The sequence below is a fragment of the Mobula hypostoma genome, chromosome 11, assembly GCF_963921235.1.
Source record: "Mobula hypostoma chromosome 11, sMobHyp1.1, whole genome shotgun sequence".
In the NCBI taxonomy this organism is placed as follows: Eukaryota; Metazoa; Chordata; class Chondrichthyes; order Myliobatiformes; family Myliobatidae; genus Mobula; species Mobula hypostoma.
The window spans coordinates 36,935,220-36,953,313 of record NC_086107.1 but is presented as its reverse complement, the minus strand read 5'-3'; the positions used below and the strand labels follow the sequence as shown (position 1 = coordinate 36,953,313).

Sequence of the window (18,094 nt, the reverse complement as noted above, 5' to 3'; positions counted from 1 at the left end):
GGCAGGATCTGTGACCAGAGAAGCAGTCAAGTGTTTTGGGTTGGCAATATTTTGATCATCAGCTTGAAGTGTTAACTTTCTCCAATTAAGAGAAAATGGTAACTATATTTACATTGTGAGAAAGTTGGCCAGAGTGCTTTAAATTGTGAAATTCTTCTTAGAAGAGCACTTTCAAATTGGAATAATTATACTCATTTTACCAGCTGTATCTCAAATTAATCAGTACACCCTGACTGCTGGTGAAAGTGAAGTTTGAAGGAAAATAAAGGAAATGGAAAGAGTGAGTTTAAGAATACTGGAAGAGGGAGTGAAATTGCTACCATGCTGTTTACTGTCATATTTTCTCCCTTCTTTCTTTAGGTCTTTGCTTCAAGCAACCCCTTCACCAGTTGTCTTCTGTCACAATGACTGTCAAGAAGGTCAGAATATACCCTGCACATTAAACTAGCATTGTTTCATTTGTCAAAGTAAGATGTATAGTCTCTTTAATTTGAAGATACTTGCAATGTCTGTTTAGACAAAATTGTGAAATTTCTCATTTTACATTTGAGGACAATTGTGTGGAAAATGGAGGTGTCTTATGAGTCATAACAGATTTGCAGGAGAGTCATGCTGTTTGGTAATCTAATTTTGACTTTTCATCCCAGGAAATCTTCTGCTGTTGGATAATGCTGAGAACTCAGATCAGAAACTGATGCTGATCGACTTTGAATACAGTAGCTACAACTTCAGGTAAATGTAATGCTACTTTAAAAGCAGCTGTAATTAATTGAAGATATTTATGTTCTTGAACTAGATAGTTACTATATTCTAATGTTAATAACTAGGCACATCATTTGGATAGATGACCAGAACTCAGACTTGTGCATTAAATGAATGTGACTTTTTCAAACATTTACTCAAGTTTTTCTGCTTATCTCATGAATCATTAAAATAATTTTTTTTTGGCATGATTCTTATCAAATATTTGATCCCCCGATTCTGAAGTCTTTGATTACTGCCCGAGTCTTTCAACAATTCCCATAACTGAGTTGAAGATATTACTGGAAAAGAGCTTGTGCTTGTTGGGAAACTGTTTACTCTAAGCAATTTGGGATCAAAATTTGGTTTGTTAATACTTTATACTTACCACAACTAGAAGTGTAAACTTTTAACATTACAAACATACACGGTCACATTTCCCACACGTGGTATGCCAGCTGACACATTGATGTGCTTTTCACACTTATTTTCTATCAGTGTGCTCTTAACACATGAGGATAAGTAGAATGAGGACCCTGTGCCAGTTTTGGTTGAATTGATCATCAATGAATATTTTGGTTGTGATTCATTTCTTTTAAATACTGCCACAATTTGCTGCCAAGGTGGTTTATATGTAGAGTGTTCTGGAAGGCGACAAGGTGTTTCATTTGTGATCAGGGGCTTGTGCACAGAGCAGTTTCTTGCCCATCAGTTGTCCTTTCTCTTGGCTTGACCACACTTGGAGAAAGAACAGAAAAAGGAGCAGAAACTCTGCAGAGCCAGGCAGGCTACTGGAGTGGAGCTGGGGAACACCACATAGAACAGTACAGGAACAGGCCCTTTGGTCATGATGTCTGAGCTGAACATGATGCCAAATTAAATTATTTAACATATATTATCATTAGTAGAGGTTCAATTCCTCTGCAAGGTCTTTTGGGCATGATGAAGTTAAATATCATAACTTTTAGTTGTGCAAATACCAGATCTAGATTATACTATTTTCCTCTGTCACTGATGGAACTAATAATTGTCATGTTTCGCAGTTGGAGAGCATCACTTGGTTCTGCAGATTAATTTCAACTTCAAAGCAAGGAAATTTTAAAAATTGATCAGATGCATAAATGCTGTTTACTCAAAAGAAGATGTCACTTCAAGTAGCTTGACCAAAATATTCCATGCTTAAACATGGGGTGTAAAATTGTTTACTTTGAAGGTTACCTAGGGATATGACCATATTTTTGCATGCAGTGTTTAAATCCATCTTGTTGACTTAAACACCCCTCAATTTGCAAATGATAATGGTCTTATTCAGGGTTTATCATTAAGAAAATACAGCTAAAACTATTCCCAAACCTTCAGCCTTTTCAGGCTTTGCTAGACAAAGCAACACAGATTAGACTTTAGCCACAATATCCTAGCATTCCCTAGAAAATATGCAGCTGCTTGCCTTTAACCTCAATGCATTTTAAATCCATTTTTCAGGAAATCATGACATTTTATGGTGAAATAACATAAAATGGCATTAATCTAATTTGTCTTCCATTATATAATTCACACTCTGTGGTCAGATTCCCCTCCCCGTTTCCTTGCTATTTGATATTCTTCTTCCTTGTGCTGATAACCAGCTTCCTTCCACTCTTTAATGAAGACATCTGGATTCTAATTACAGTTGTAGAAACCTTTCCAGTATTTATTCCTAGCTGATGACCAGTAACTGTAAAGTTGCTTTTTGTCTTGCTGTAATTCTTGGCCTAATCCTTGTTCTTCCAGGCTGCTGTGTGAGTCTGAACCAGGCATGTTCAGCATTATTTATTTGGCGATGAGATTCTAGCTCCTCCTCCCTTTCTAGTTATTCTTTATATTTCTATCCCCGTGGTTTTGCTTGTTTGCTCATCTGCTACTGAAAACCAGTATTCATCGTTTAAACCTGCAGTCTTGACAGCTGTATTGTTTTCCCAGTCATCCTTCATGTGCCTTGTTCCTGTGTACTAATTCCATTCCTCAAAGGATGTAGTAATATTGGAAGCACTTCAAAAGAGATTCGCCAGGCTAACTTTCTGAAGGATTGAGGGATTGAAGAATAGACAATTATGAATAATGTATTCAGTTAACGATTTTTTTTTGTTGTTATAGAGGATTTGATTTTGGGAATCACTTCTGTGAATGGATGTATGACTACAACTGTGATGAATATCCATTTTTTAAAGCTGACATCAAGAATTACCCCACCAAAATGCAGCAGGTATGTCTTTACATACTGCAATTTCAAGTATGCATTATAATTCTCTTTAGACAAGTTCAAATTATTGTATTCAATTTAATTCATTCCTTGGTATAGCATTCAGTGATACTGCATCATTAACCTAAAGCTAATTTATGCATACTAAGCTATATACATAAGTTTAATATGCATAAATGAGCTGTAGGTTAACTATAATAACAAACTGTAGTTCACTGATGGTGTTATAATCAGAAATCTGCTGTCCTTGTGTATTATTTCTAGACTGCTGCATTCAATATGAATTTTTAAAAAGTTAAAATGTTTTTAAATGGTCCCTGTATTACACTGCATTGTTGGGACTTGTCTGATATCTATACCTCATCTGAAAGGTTGGGAGAAATGGGTAGGACATGCCCCAATACTGGCAGTTTATGCATGTATACCCTTGGTCCAATGAAATGGTTCCTGTTGTCTATAATGAACGAAAGATGTCAACCAATCAGTGAATTTGGGCAGAACGAAGGGAAGGCTAAGAGCTAGAAGCAGCAGTAAGCCATCTGGTCCTTTCAGCTTACTCTACCATTCACAAGAACATCTCAATGCCATTTCCCTACACTATCCCCATATCCTTTGATTACTCCAAATTTGCAAAATCTGTTGATCTGATTACCAAGCCTCAGGTCAAGATTCATGATCCTGAGAGAAGAAATTTCTTATCTGTCTTAAGTGTGCCTATACTTAGACTAGACCTTTTGAGGCACAAGAGATTGTATTTGTGGAAATCTGGAACAAAAAACAACTCCGCTTTTGTTTTGCTTTGGACCTTTGGGCTAGGAGAGACCCCTTACATATTACCTATCAAATTCTGTGTGAAGTTTGTAAGTTTTATTGAGATGCTTCATTCTTCTGAACCCTAGAGAAAACAACAGCTAGTCTATTAATCAAAGATGTATAAATGGTTCTATTGAACAGTTGAATTAAGTGCTCCTGAAAGTCCATTTTATTGCTTGGCTCTAATAGGTGACCAGTACCAATAGCAGCCTGAATAAAATGCTGGTAATGAGCTTACCAAAGCAAGCCACAGGACAAAAGTGCGCTGTATAAATGCCTTATGATATCTGAAGTTTACCCTTGGACATAAGTACAGTATATGTGTGGTATAGGCACACCAAAAAGTACATACAGGACAGTACAACGCAGTACAGGCTTTTTGGCCCACTATGTGTGTCAGCCTTTTAACCTACTCAAAGATCAGCCTAACCCTTCCCTCCCATAGAGCCCTCCACTTTTCATTTATCCATGTGCCGATTTGAGGGTACCTTAGATCAGCGGTCCCCAGCCACCGGGCCGCAAAGAAATTATATGAGTCAGCTGCACCTTTCCTCATTCCCTGTCACGCACTGTTGATCTTGAACATAGGGTTGCCAACTGTCCCGTATTTACTGGGACATCCTGTATATTGGGCTGAATTGGTTTGTCCCATATGGGACCGCCCTTGTCCTGTATTTCCCCCGCTAAGGTACAGCGTTCCTATGAAACCTTTCGTGCCGAAATGGCGTGAAGCGAAGAAGCAATTACCATTAGTTTATATGGGGAAAATTTTTCAGCGTTTCCAGACCCAAAAAATTAACCTACCAAGTCATTCCAGATAACGCATAAAACCTAAAATAACACTAACATATAGTAAAAGCAGGAATGATATAATTAAAAACACAGCCTATATAAAGTAGAAATAATGTATGTACAGTGAAGTTGGGAAGATGAAGGCAAAACCGATCAGTGGAAAAAATCACGTATGCACACGCGCACGTCACATATGTGCATGTCACGCATGCACACACAGGTGCCCACGCAAAGCTTCATGGTCATGGTAGTCTTTCTTGGGGTAAACATTGTCCCGTATTTAACTGCTGCTTTTGTCCCTTATTTGGGAGTGAGAAAGTTGGTAACCCTAACTGTAAAAGACAAGTTGAGGTGAGTTTAACCCTACTTGAACACCCCCGTCCCCCCGGTCGGATGGTCCGCGAGAATATTGTCAATATTAAACCAGTCCATGGTGCAAAAAAGGTTGAGGACCCCTGTCTTAAGTGTACTTGATATATCTGCCTCTGCCATCACCCTTGGCAATGTGTCACACACACTTACCTCACTCAAGGTTTTTTTAAAAAAATCCTCTGTCATCCCCTCTATACTTCATTCACCTTAAAAGTAGCGACTGCCAACCTGGGGAAAAGGTTCATTCTTACCTATGCTTCATATACACCTCTATTCTCACCTCTCATCCTCCTTTGCTCCAAGCCTTTCCTCCAAAGACATGTTCTCTAATCCAGGGAGCATCCTGTTAAGTCTACTGTGTCCTCTCTAAGTTGCCACGATCTTTCTATATTGAGACAAACCAAACTGAACACAATACTACTCCAAGTGTGCTTTAACCAGAGTTTTATAAAGCTGCGACATTACCCTGTGGCTCTTGAACTCAATCTCCCAACTAATGAAGACCAATATACCGTGCACCTTTTTAACCACCCTGTCAGTACACCGGGCTGGCCGGTGGTGCAGTGGCATCAGCACTGAGCTTTGAGGTGGATGGTCCTGTGTTTGAATCTGGCTGGGTCCTAAGCTGGACAGCAGCAGTATCTGTGGGGAAGAAAGGCCTGGCAATCTACTTCCATATCTTGCACAAAAAACCCTATGGACAACTGCACTATCCATGACTTGACAGTACTCTACAACAACAGTACTTTTAGGGAATCGCATTTCTCCCAAGTCCTTACAGTCTTAATGTATTTTCTCTGGTATTAAATATGACTACTGCGAGCTATAAAACATAACAGATGGAGTTCAACCCGGATAAGTGTGAGGTGGTTCATTTTGGTAGGTCAAATATGATGGCAGAATATAGCATTAATGGTAAGACTCTTGACAGTGTGGAGAATCAGAGGGATCTTGGAGTCTGAGTCCATAGGACACTCAAAAGCTGCTACGCAGGCTGATTCTGTAGTAAAGAAGGCATACAATGCACTAGCCTTCATCAACCGTGGGATTGAGTTTAAGAGCCAAGAGGTAATGTTGCAGCTATATAGGACCCTGGTCAGACCCCACTTGGAGTACTATGCTCAGTTCTGGTCACCTCACTACAGGGAGGACGTGGAAACCATAGAAAGGGTGCAGAGGAGAGTTACAAAGATGTTGCCTGGATTGGGGAGCATGCCTTATGAGAAGAGGTTGAGTGAACTCGGCCTTTTCTCCTTGGAGCGACGGAGGATTAGAGGTGTACAAGATAATGAAAGGCATTGATCGCGTGGATAGTCAGAGGCTATTGCCCAGGACTGAAATGGCTAGCACGAGAGGGCATAATTTTAAGGTGCTTGGATGTAGGTACAGAGGGGATGTTGGGTAAGTTTTTTATGCAGAGAGTGGTGAGTGCGTGGAACGGGCTGCCGGCAACGGTGGTGGAGGTGGAAACGATAGGGTCTTTTAAGAGACTTTTGGATAGGTACATGGAGCTTAGAAAAATAGAGGGCTATGGGTAAGCCTAGGTAGTTCTAAGGTAAGGACATGTTTGGCACAGCTTTGTGGGCCGAAGGGCCTGTATTGTGCTGTAGGTTTTCTATGTTTCTAGAACAGTTAACAGTCTCTGTGGAAGACACTGGGGTGTATCTCCCTGTACCTGCATCAGCAGTGTGCAGTATTTATCCCACAATGAGCGACAAACATTAAGTTATTCCTTAAACACTCATCACCCTCAGACTTGCCTTTTGTTATTTTGAAGGGTCCTGATGAATTGTCTCAGCTGAAACGTTGACTCATTATTCCTCTCTGTAGATGCTGCCTGACCTGCTGAGTTCCTCCAGCAATTTGTGTGTGTTGTTCTGGATCTCCAGCATCTGCAGAATCTCCTCCAATCATTTGTCTTGCAATTATAGTTATAGTTGCACGTGGCCAAGTGGTTAAGGCATTGGACGAGCGACCTGAAGGTCGTGCGTTCGAGCCCCAGCCAAGGGAACATTTTTTTTCCTTGAGCAAGGCACTTAATCACACATTGCTCTGCGATGACACTGGTGCCAAGCTGTATGGGTCCTAATGCCCTTCCCTTGGACAACATCGGTGTCGTGGAGAGGGGAGACTTGCAGCATGGGCAACTGCTGGCCTTCCATACAACCTTGCCCAGGCCTGCACCCTAGAGAGTGAAGACTTTCCAGGCGCAGATCCATGGTCTCACAGGACTAACGGATGCCTTTTTATAGTTATAGGTAAAATTGTTACGGCTGGGGGTGGTAATGGGGAAAAGCTCCCACTACCCATTAAATGTTCCCAATGGTGTGCACCTCAAATAGCCTCTAACAACTAAGTCCAGCTCCTGGCACGCACATGTGGCTTAGCTACTAAGCCCAGCAGGAGCGTTTCTACTAGCAGGAGAAGGGGCAGTGGTGGGCTACTGCTACCTTAAAACCAGTCACTTCAGGTAGATGGGGCTCGTCAGCCATTGTTGGCAGCTCCTCGAGGAGAGGGAAAACTCTGATCTCAAACCTCTGCTGTCTTGCGGCTATACCCACTCACGGCAAAGGCTTCAGTGGTAAATCCCGGTTGGGCTGGCGGGGGTGGGTGGAATCCGCAGCTGGAGTCTCTAAGGCACTTACATGGAGTTCAATGCTGAATGGCAACTCCTGTGATGCTGCTGGTACCAAACTACTGGTGTCTGCTGTTCCTTTGGGTTTATCAGGTGCATGGAGAGGGGGGAGCTTGCTACATGCCGACAGCTTGCTGCCCAGGCTTGCATATCTAGACAGCTAGGACAAAATATCCATGGTCGGCTCTGACTGACGGAGACCCTCAGTTAAGAACAGAATATTGTTAAAAGTTCAAAGTAAATTTATTATCAAGGTACATATATGTTACCATATACAATCCTGAGATTCATTTTCTTATAGGCAAGCTAAGTAAATATAAGAATCAATGAGAGACCACAGACAACAGGATAGAAAATCAACCAATGTGCAAAAGATTATGGAAGAGATGTTGCCAATCCAAACTGACTGGGGTCTGCAAGTGAGGAAATCGAGGATCCAGTTGCACAAGATGGTATTGAGGTCAAGGTCTTGAAGCCTACTGATTAATTTTGAGGGGATGGTAGTATTTAAATTCGATTTGTAGTCAATGTAGGGCATCCTGATGCATGCATCTTCACTGTCCAGATGTTCCAGGGTTGAGTGAAGAGCCAATGAAATAGTATTGAAATGAAGTGTGTTTTTCAGTTTAACATTGGATAGTTTTGCTGTTTTTGATAATATTGCATTTTCTGACAGCTTCATTTTATTCGAGCTTACAATGTGGAGCTGCAGAATGACTTGGAAGTCATGGATGAAAAACAGATTGCAAAAATGGAGGAACAACTGCTGGAAGAAGTAAATAGGTGAATGTAAAAATCCATTACATTAGCCTTTGAATTGACTTTCTATGCAATTCAATGAACATTGACTGGTACAAAGGACAGGTTTTGTGTTATATGGCTCACTCTGCAGCCTGCTTATTATGAATTCTGATGGTTGAACCAAGCCTCAGTGAGAGAACACTCTGAAATAATTGATTAAACCAATAATTAGCCCTAAAACTGCTGCCCATTTATTAACATGTTTTATGCTGGGCTAAGTGCTCCACGCCAATAGTGGGGGAAATTGACAAATTGTATATTATTTTACCATAGGTTATACCAAGTTAGTGGATGGAGTGTGGAAATATGGGAAATTAGCTGTTTTAAGAGACGTGTACTTTTGAAGATTTGGTTAATCTAGCTTTGATAGAAACTGAAATATGACGTGGGAAATAATCTTAAGATTCATAGAAATTATTTAAGGTTCATTGCAATTATTTAAGACTACTTCTGAAGCAATGGAAATGTGGCCAGTTAGAATCACTCTAGTGAATTTAGTCATTTGGAATTTTGTTCTGACAAAAGATAACTTGTGAAAACAAATGTTTCTATCAGTTTTAACTTGGCAGTCACAATTCCCCACCGGATCAACCTGGGAAATAAACATTTCTTTTATTTTTTAAATTTTCTTGAGGCTCAGAATAGCAAAAATCTGAGGTCCATGATGTAATGTTGAATCTGCCTTACTGCAGACCAGAGCTTTGATTCCCAACTGAGCATTCAGCAGGTCATCTGAAGGAGTCAGTCCCAGGTCTTGACGTGCTGTCCTCCAAACCCATCCCCTCCTCTTATTACCATCCTCACCCCTCTCTCACCTCCATCCCACTATAATATAAACTCTTGCACAGAGTTAAAATCTCATGTTCTTTGAAGTAACAGTATTGTTGGCTCTCAGAAATAAGAATGCCCATTTACTGAGTGAGTGTAGGTAAATACGTCTGTTCTAAGAGTTAGTTGTAACTGTTAGCTCCTACAGAGTCATCCCAGTTGGCAAACAGAGAAATGACAATCTATTAATGATTTGGACTTACTGTACTGAAGGGCCGGTTTCTGTGCTGTAGTGGTCTCATGGCCGTTGGATAGCATTGTAGCATAGTTGTAGCATTAGTGTGAGTTCTGCCCAGCAGGTGCTTTCTGTTTGCTTCTAAGTATGAATAGTGATGTATTTCTGAAAGAGTGCAGTAGGTGGAAAACCACCACTACTTCTCATTGCCAACCAAAAATTATGGTTTCCAAGTTGATTCCTGACCCGATAGTTATGATGCCAACCACTGTTTTCTGCCACTCATCCTGTAATCAGTGTTTCCTGCAACTGTATTAGTTGCAGTGCTGAAATGAGTCCCCTCAGTTACTTGAGAAATTATTTTTAGGAGGCTGTGCCTTTTGTAAGCAACAACAATGTGCAGTTACACATTACCAATGCTATGCCCATCATGGGCTTGGAGCCAGCTACAATTCATTATAATTTATTCCTGAGCAAAATCAATGTACCAATGATGGGATGTGTACTAATTATTTATCCTGAAAGTTTACACCAATAATGCAAATGCATCTGGACAAATATTAGGACCCTTAGCAGACTATCTCCTGCTATACTAGTGTGATATTTTTTTTTCTCTCTTTCAGTTCTCACACTCCATATGTTTCCCAGGATTCTTATTTTTATTATGTTCTGTGTTGCAACATTTATCAGTCGGTTAAGAAATGTTTCAACCTTTTGTGCTCAATAGAGACAGGGTGGTTTCATCCAAATAGATGAACTGGATTCAAATCTTCTGTCACATTCTGAATTCATTTTAATTCATCCTCTTAAAAATGGGATTTCAACTACTGAATAACCGCTGTCAAGTTTTCAAAATGGTTTTTAAGATCTAAAGTGTGTGCTGTTGCCTTGTTTAAAATGCAGAGAGATAAAGCAATGTAGTTATTGATGCCAAAGCAAACATAGAAGGTCATTCAGGCCTTTGTGCACATCCTGGCAATTAATCAGATCTGTTCTTATCTTGTATCTCTTGATTGCCTTAATTTCTTTTCTATTTAAAAAAAAATCTGAATGTATCAAGCAATAGAGAATTTTAATTAGAGAGCTACAAAGATTAACTGCTCAGTTCTTCTCATGTCTGTTCAACTTGGAGTTTGCAACCACATGAGAATTTCGTCTGTTGCTGGAAGTTCATATCATGATGGGCAACATTTGTGGAAAGAGAAATAGTTACTCTTTAAATAGATTTTCATTATTTGGCCTTGATAAACTTGATCGAGAAAATGGTGGCGGGGGGGGGAGAGAAACTATTTATAGAAAGTAAAGTAAAGCATTAGCAGGCAGTTTGGCACCCATTTTTTTAAAAGAAGCTCAATGGTATTTAAATATTGTGAATCAGTGTATTTGTGGAGAGACCATTAAGATAGGTTTTTTTTGGTGATGCTGAATGATGCAAGATAATCAGATCTTTGTGTTAAATCTGAGATCAGTGAAGTGCCCTATCATATTTCTTTCTGGTTCTATATACAGTATTTATATATTATGCTTTTTCTTTGTGGCCATACATCAATGGATGTGCAATTTGAAAAATATGTTTAAAATTTGCAGATATGCACTTGCATCACATTTCTTTTGGGGCCTATGGTCTATTATTCAAGCTCGGATTTCAACAATTGAATTTGGATATTTGGTGAGTACAATATTGTCATTTTCAATGGGAAGTTTATGCATAAGTGCACATAATACGTACACATTGAAGCCATTTTTATATCTCCAAGATAAGTGAAATCAAAACATTATTCTGTAATAAAATTTTAATTGTTGAATATAATTGTGTCTTCCACAGGAATATGCTATTGCAAGATTTGAAACCTATTTTGAACAGAAAAGGCATCTAGGTGTTTGAAATCTAGTGGATGATCCAGTGGTGTGAAGTGAAGACAGAGGAAGAAAAGTAACGCTGGCAGGGCCAATTAAGGAAAGTCGCAGCAATATCCAGTAGAGATCTGGCTGTGGGTATTTGATTCATGTGGTAGAACATGGATTTATAGTGTTAAAAAAATCAACTTTATGGAATGCAAAAAGTTATGTTTACTTTTTAGAGATGCTTTATAAATAGAATTTTAAAAAGCACAGTAATGTATTGTTAAATCAATACTAAATGGTTAATTGATCCTTTAACTGGAGTAACTTTATTTGCTAGATATTTGGTGAACAAAATATTGGATAGTGTACATCTAAATATTCTTCCAGCTGGAAAATTTGACATGTATTTTTAAAAGCCTTTTTTTGAAACATTACTTTTCTGTTTTTCAGCAAAGCTTATTTTTTAGGTAAAGTAACAATACGAATGAGCCATAGTTGATTTATTTGTTGAAATACTTGCCTGTAAATGTAGATTAAAACACTCTGTAATAATTTATTGCACTCTAATTGGGAAGCAAAGCTGCTGAAGTTAATTTTGTATGTACACTATTGTATAATTTTGCTTTATTAATGGTATAATACATCTGACTGATATTTGAGCCATATAGGGCAACAGCACCCAAATCCTATTGATTGAAAAGCTAGACGTTTAGCAACCTGGTGGGATAGCTCTTTAAATGCTTGTATCTTCCCAGTCATCTCCAAATAATCTTGCAATAAGATGGTCCAAGTTGCTAATGAACCAGGATGCCTGTCAGTGTTCTTTGCTGGTATTCATATTGTTAGATCATTTGAACTTTTAAGTGTAGCCCTGAAGTTGGATATTCCATCTCTGGTGTTTAGCTAGTGCAAATCTATACCTATGTTTATTTTAGATGAGTATAAGAGTGGAAAATTGTAGACACACAAATCTAATTAACGGAAAGGTGTTATGGACAGAACTTGATCACTGAAATGGGACAATCATTTCTAATATAATGAGCTGATGTAGTTTTTAAAAAATCATAATTTAGGATTATAAGGCTTTGGCTGTTTTGATTTTTTTTCAGTCTGACGTCATACATTTAGATGCTTTGAAAGAATGTGTTGCATTTATACTCTTATATACAATAATACTGTAGTGTGAATAAATATATTACATATTAATGATTTTGTAACAGGAGTTGCAAATACAGTAAATGATTAAGCTAAATCAAGGTTTCAAAGTTCAACATTGGCAAGATTCCATTTGAGGTGAACAAGCAGGAATTTGTACAAAGGCAGCTGTTCTGAGCTCATGCCAGAGTAGAATTTCCAATCCCGATACATCATTTTCTAACATTTATTCAGATTAGCTATTCTGCAGTTTCATACACTGTTTAGTTTCCAAGCCAATCAGATTGTGAATTTCTGTACATAATGAGTAACGATGACTAATGTTTATTGGTAATTTAGTATTTTATTACTTATTGTCTGTAACTCAGTTGGTGTGCTCACATAGGTCAAATAAACTAACATCTGACTTCCTTTGTCTTGATGCCACGGTACTGTATATTGTGCAAGAGATATGGTTAAGCTCTGAAATTCAGACCAAAGGCAAAACTCAATGGAACAGGATAGTTTATGAATTAATGTTTCTTGTATGTGAGCGTTGAAGCTATTGTTGAATTATCTAGGGTAAAACATTATTAATGAAGCTGATGCTAAAAGGAAGCTAATATGTACATATGTTTTGTACATGTTTTTGTACCAGCTGATGGTCACCAGAGTAGGGTTTAACTCCTCATAACAATTGAATATCTTACCAAGATGCAGACACAAGCCAGTCCAGTAGAGCTCTAAAACCTAATTTTTAAGAGTTTTGTACATCTAGTTGTTTAGAATACTGTTTGAAATGCAATTATCAACTTAAACTATGCCAACAAAACTAAGATTGCAATGTAAAATTTCGGTACAGTATTCCACTTGGTAGCACTAAATCAACTTTTGTTGATTTGTCATTAAGAGTCTAACTGCTAATGACAAAAATCAACCATGTTGCCTTCGTGTAGTACATCTGCTTTACTAGCCAGTCCTGCCTTTTCTGTAAGATAGCGTAATTGCACTGGTGGAATTGCAGTATAAGCAATCAAAATTTACCTTGTATGCTGAGGTATTGATTTTGTTTATTACTGTAAAGAAAATGTAAATGCTTTTTAATTTTATAATGCCATGGTGATGTGTGATAAGTTTATGTTAATGCCAAATCAGTTGTATTTTTGTAAATTGTCATTGTATGTACAGTATATGTATGGCATCAAATCTTTTAATAAAGGTCTTTCCTAATGGCATAAGGAAATATGAATTGAGTATGTACTTTACTGTCTGAACTTGCTGAAGATTTATGAATGTAGATGTTACATTTAGGGCAGTTCTTATAATGAGTGCTTGGCTTTTAAAATAACTCAAGTGGATGCAACCTCATGATCAAAACAATGTTAGGAGAAGGTAGTAAAGTACAGATGCTGCCTCTTCATCAATCAGGTATAATTTTAACTTGGTTAACTAATGTTAAACCGATGTGATATAGCTGCCAATTATTTCACATTTTCCTGGCAATGACATGTTACTGACTAAAAGTCCACAGAAAGTTATGATCAGGTGTAAAATACTTAAATAATCTGCTCTTGTACAAATGTAGTTTCTTGTTCAAATAACAATGTACACTACCATCTAAATTGAGTACCATAGTATAGTTATGTTTGGTATTACCTCTGAACCTAGAACAGCACAGTGCAGGAGCTAGCCATGTGGCCCACAATGTCTATGCTGACCATTATGCCAAGTTAAAACTAATTCTATCTACCTCCACGTGGTCCATATCTTTGCATTGCATGTTCACGTGCTCATCTGAGTGCCTCCACCACTTTCCCTGGCACCTACCACTGGGATCAGCACGTAATTTATTTAGAAATACAGTACGGAACAGGTCCTTCAGCCCAACGAGCTGTACTGCCCAGCAGCCCATCTATTTAACCCTAACCTAATCACAGGACAATTTACAACAACCAATTAACCTGCTAACCAGTGCGCCTTTGGACTGAGAGGAAACTGGAGGACCCAGAGGAAACCGGTACATTGGTGAAGGGAACATACTGATTTCTTGTACGTGATGCCAGAATTGAACTCTGAACTCCGGAATGCCCCAACTGTAATAGCGTTGTGCTAACTCCTGTTACCTGGCATCCTACGAAAAATGTCATTATACTTTATTGTCGCCAAACAATTGATACTAGAACGTACAATCATCACAGCGATATTTGAATCTGTGCTTCGCACTCCCTGGAGTACAAATCGATAGTAAATATTAACAATTTAAATTATAAATAGAAAAGGGAAAATAAGGTAGTGCAAAAAAAACTGAGAGGCAGGTCCGGATCTTTGGAGGGTACAGCCCAGATCCGGGTTAGGATCCGTTCAGTGGTCTTATCACAGTTGGAAAGAAGCTGTTCCCAAATCTGGCCGTACGAGTCTTCAAGCTCCTGAGCCTTCTCCCAGAGGGAAGAGGGACGAAAAGTGTGTTGGCTGGATGGGTCGTGTCCTTGATTATCCTGGCAGCACTGTTCTGACAGCGTGCAGTGTAAAGTGAGTCCAAGGACGGAAGATTGGTTTGTGTGATGTGCTGGGCTGTGTTCACGATCTTCTGTAGCTTCTTCCGGTCTTGGACAGGACAACTTCCATAGCAGGTTGTGATGCACCCTAGAAGAATGCTTTCTACAGTACATCTATAAAAATTAGTGAGGGTTTTAGGGGACAGGCCAAATTTCTTAGTTTTCTCAGGAAGTAAAGGCACCGGTGGGCCTTCTTGGCAGTGGACTCTTGCTTGGTTGGACCAAGTCAGGTCATTTGTGATGTTGACCCCGAGGAACTTCAAAGCTTTTGACCTGCGCACTTGCGCACCACCGATGTAAATGGGGTTGTGCGGTTCGCTACTCCTTCTGAAGTCAACAACCAATTCCTTCATCTTGCTGACGTTGAGGGATAGGTTATTGTCTTCGCACCATGCCACAGGTTCTTCATTTCTTCTCTGTACTCAAACTCATCATTACCCAAGACACGGCCTACAATTGGGGTGTCGTCAGCAAATTTATGTATTGAGTTTGATGGAAACATGGCTACACAATCATGGGTGTACAGTGAGTACAGCAGGGGGCTGAGTACACAGTCTTGTGGGGCACCGGTGCTCAGAGTGATTGTAGAGGAGAGCTTGTCCCCTATTTTTACAGCCTGGGTCCTGTCTGTGAGGAAGTTGAAGATCCAGCTGCAGATCTGAGTGCTAAGGCCCAGGTTCCAGAGTTTAGGAATCAGTACATAGAAAGGATGAGAACACCTCCTACTTACAAGTTTGCATTGGTTTGGCATACCACCAAAAATTTAGTCAAATTCTATAGGTGCACAGAGGAGAGTGTCCTAACTGGTTGCAGCACAGCCTGGTATGGAAACACGGATGCCCAGGAATGGAAAGGGCAACAAAGTGGTGGATATAGCCCAGTCCATTACAAACAAAGCTCTCACTACCATTGAGGACATTACACAAAAAAGCAGCATCCATCATCAAAGAACACCCTCCCCTCCCCTTCAATCCAGGCCGTGCCCATTTTTTTGGGAGGAGATGCAGAAGACCTGGGTGTCACACCACCAGGTTCAGGAACAGTTATTACCCTACAACCATAAGGCTCCTGAACAGGCATAGATAAAAATTCAATGATCCATATAAATCTATTAACCATCACCAGGTTCGACATTTAAACACAGTATGAACCTTTTAGCTGTGATTCTTAATAGTTTTATTTTGTTTGTGCAGTTCCAGAGTATGACAGAACTTACAAGAATTATACTTTTGCTGAAAGTCAATCATTTGAGATTTTAAAAATTCATCCTTATGGAAAATGCAGAGCAGAGTATGCAGTATCTCGAATCTGATAGATCTTTTTATTTTAATACTAGATATTTGTGCCTTGAAAACAAAACATTTTGTGAGAATCTCAATGGTGCAAAACAGAATTTGTTCCACTTTGCCTGTGCCAGCTCTTCTGGGAGAACTATTCATTTGACTGTAATACATACTCTGCTTCGGATGAAAATGTAAGTGTTTTGATTGGTAGGGTTGCAGACGGCACAAAAATTGGTGGAGTTGTGTAAGTGATCTGGAGGATATAGATCAGCTAGAGATTTAGGTGAGGGAATTTAATCACGACAAGTGTGAGGTGTTTACATTCTGGGAGGTCGAGAGGAAAGTATACAGTAAATGGCATAGCCTTCCCCTTATCTTAATTGTGTTTTTTGATAACTGACTGTAGTGCAGTATGTCAGAGTCCATGAGGAAGGGCATCATCCCCCTCATCTATAAGCAGAAGGGGGAAAGGGAGGACATTAGAAATTGGAGACCCATCTCTCTCCTGAATGTGGATTACAAGATCCTGTCCAAGGCTATCGCCAACAGGGTCAGATCTGCTCTGGGACAGGTGATCCACCCGGACCAAACCTGTGCTGTACCGGGCAGGAAGATCTCGGACAGCCTCGCGCTGCTGAGGGACACCATCGCCTACGTGCAGGACAAGGGGGGTGAACGCCTTCCTGGTCAGCTTGGACCAGGAGAAAGCCTTCGACAGCATACCGCACACGTACATGGCGGACGTGCTCTCCAAAATGGGATTTGGGGAGGGAATCCGGAATTGGATCAGACTGCTCTACACAGACATCGGTAGTGCAGTCCAGGTCAACCGGTGGGAAACAGGCAGCTTCCCCATCAGGTCTGGGGTCAGGCAGGGCTGTCCCCTCTCCCCTGTCTTGTTTGTCTGCTGCATAGAACCCTTTGCGGAAGCCATCAGGAGGGATGAGGGCATAAGAGGGGTGACGCTGCCAGACAGTGGAGGGACCCAAGTGAAAACCTCCCTGTACATGGACGACATCACCGTCTTCTGCTCTGATCCGAGGTCATTTCGCAGGTTGATTGGCATCTGCGAACAGTTCGAGCTAGCGTCGGGGGCCACGGTCAACCGCACGAAGAGCGAAGCCATGCTCTTCGGCAACTGGCCCGACCGATCCAGTGTCCCCTTCACCATCAGGTCTGACCACGTGAAGGTGTTGGGGATCTGGATCGGAGGGGCCGAGACGTGCAACAAGAACTGGCAGGAGCGGACTGCCAAGGTGAAACAGAAACTGGGACTGTGGGGAGGGCGCTCCCTGTCGATAACGGGCAAGAACCTGGTCATCAGGTGTGAGGTGCTCTCAGGGCTGCTGTACTTGGCGCAGGTCTGGCCCGTCCCCCGCTCCTACAGCTCGGAAATCACCCGGGCTGTCTTCAGATTCGTCTCGGGATCCAAGATGGAGCGGGTGAGACGGACCGTCGTGCACAAGTCCCTGGACAACGGGGGCAAGAACGTCCCCAATGTTGCCCTCACCCTGATGGCCAGCTTCGTATGTGGCTGCATCAGGTTGTGTGTAGAGCCCAGGTATGTGGGCACCAAGTACCACTATGTGCCCCGGTTCTACCTGTCGCTCTGGCTATTAAGGATGGGTCTGGCCCCACTCCCGCGCAACGCCCCAGTCAGCTGGTCGTTGCCGGCATACCTGTCCTACGTAGAAAAGTTCTTCCAGGAGAACACCTTTGTCCACAGGGCCATCAGGCAGTGGTCGGCACGTAGTGTCCTGCAGGCACTGCAGGAGAAGGACGTGATGGACACAGTGGGGTGGTTCCCTGAGCAGACCGTCCAGTTCATCTGGCAAAATGCCTCATCACCAGATCTCACCAAAAGGCACCAGGACCTCACCT

At 40.7% G+C, this 18,094-nt stretch overlaps 1 protein-coding gene across 2 annotated transcripts in view; it reads left to right on the top strand.

Moving 5' to 3' along the window:
- chka (choline kinase alpha) overlaps positions 1-12,806 on the top strand; it is a 58,377-nt gene extending 45,571 nt beyond the window's left edge. For both annotated transcript variants that reach the window (XM_063061828.1, XM_063061827.1), the window contains 6 exons: positions 361-419; positions 648-732; positions 2,875-2,983; positions 8,269-8,375; positions 10,984-11,065; positions 11,222-12,806. In XM_063061828.1, the coding sequence (XP_062917898.1) occupies positions 361-419; positions 648-732; positions 2,875-2,983; positions 8,269-8,375; positions 10,984-11,065; positions 11,222-11,281 (502 nt within the window). In that variant the 3' untranslated portion in view covers positions 11,282-12,806. The remainder of the gene's footprint in view (positions 1-360; positions 420-647; positions 733-2,874; positions 2,984-8,268; positions 8,376-10,983; positions 11,066-11,221) is intronic.
- The last annotated feature ends 5,288 nt before the right edge of the window (positions 12,807-18,094 follow it).